At 61.6% G+C, this 1,050-nt stretch overlaps 1 protein-coding gene across 1 annotated transcript in view; it reads right to left on the bottom strand.

Moving 5' to 3' along the window:
* Nucleotides 1-1,050, bottom strand: part of COL6A1 (collagen, type VI, alpha 1) — a 23,152-nt gene that overhangs the window by 16,239 nt on the left and 5,863 nt on the right. The window contains exons 6-8 of the mRNA XM_008592474.1: nt 903-923; nt 787-831; nt 214-267 (exon numbers count right to left, since the gene is read on the bottom strand). Of these exons, the coding sequence (XP_008590696.1) occupies nt 214-267; nt 787-831; nt 903-923 (120 nt within the window). The remainder of the gene's footprint in view (nt 1-213; nt 268-786; nt 832-902; nt 924-1,050) is intronic.

Raw genomic sequence — 1,050 nt, forward strand, 5'->3', positions numbered from 1 at the left:
CAGGTAGGACCTGTCTGGGGGGATGTGGAGGGGGGTGGGTGCTGCCTGGGGGGGATGTGTTGGAGGAATGGCTGTGCCACTGCTCCTCCGGCCCTCTCCCACCCACGAGGGACAGGGCGTGTGACCTTGGTGCCAGAAGTTGCCACAGCCCCGTTCCCCCAGCCTCGGGCTCCTGGGCGCCCCCCACCCCGACAGTCAGGCACCGGCACTCACAGGGTCTCCGGCTTCTCCCTTCTCTCCTGGGAGACCCGGCTTTCCTCGTTCTCCCTGGAACATGGAACAGATGAAAGTCAGGGGACCATTCCAGTTTATTTCTAAAAAGCTGGTGAAAGGTAATCCCTATTTCCTCATTAAAAAATAAAAAAGTTTTTAAACAGATATTTTGCTTAGTCTTCAGAGTTCATGTGGGTTCAAGACACCTTGCCCGTCACGCTTGGCCTGTCCTGGGGTCTGGGAGCTCCAAGGCCCTGGAGTCACTTCTCTGGCCCTGTTCAGCTCTGGCGCACTCCCAGGCACAGGCGCGTGGGGACCCAGCCCAGGAGCACGCTGGGGGTTTGGCGGCCTGAGCGGCCTCATTCGGACGGTGGCCACCGAATGGGACAATTTTTAGAAGCCAGAAATCTGGACATTCATAAACACTCAAGTTCAAATATTGGCGACTAACTTGACTTTCAAAGTTGTCCTGCGTGAGCCGCCCCTGGCCTCAGACCCCAGGTGTTCACAGTCCCCGCCCCACCCCCACCGGCAGGCTCCCAGCATGGGTGCAGGGCAGGTGCGGCCACTCACCTCGTAGCCGGGGTCGCCCCGGGGCCCTGGAGGTCCTCTGGCGGGCTGCAAGACACGGGGGCAGTCAGCGCAGGCCAGACACGGTGGGGCACAGGGGGGCAGCGCGTGACACTCACCTGGCACTCGAAGGAGCAGCACTGTTGGGGGGAGGCGCCGGGGACAGGTCAGTCAGACAGTTGGCAGCAGCACGTGCCCCGGACAGACATGTGCCCTGGACACACTCGCTGCTTGGGGGGACGTGGGGATACGGGGGTGCAGGAACAC

Source organism: Galeopterus variegatus, unplaced genomic scaffold (assembly GCF_000696425.1).
Source record: "Galeopterus variegatus unplaced genomic scaffold, G_variegatus-3.0.2 Scaffold7954, whole genome shotgun sequence".
NCBI lineage: Eukaryota > Metazoa > Chordata > Mammalia > Dermoptera > Cynocephalidae > Galeopterus > Galeopterus variegatus.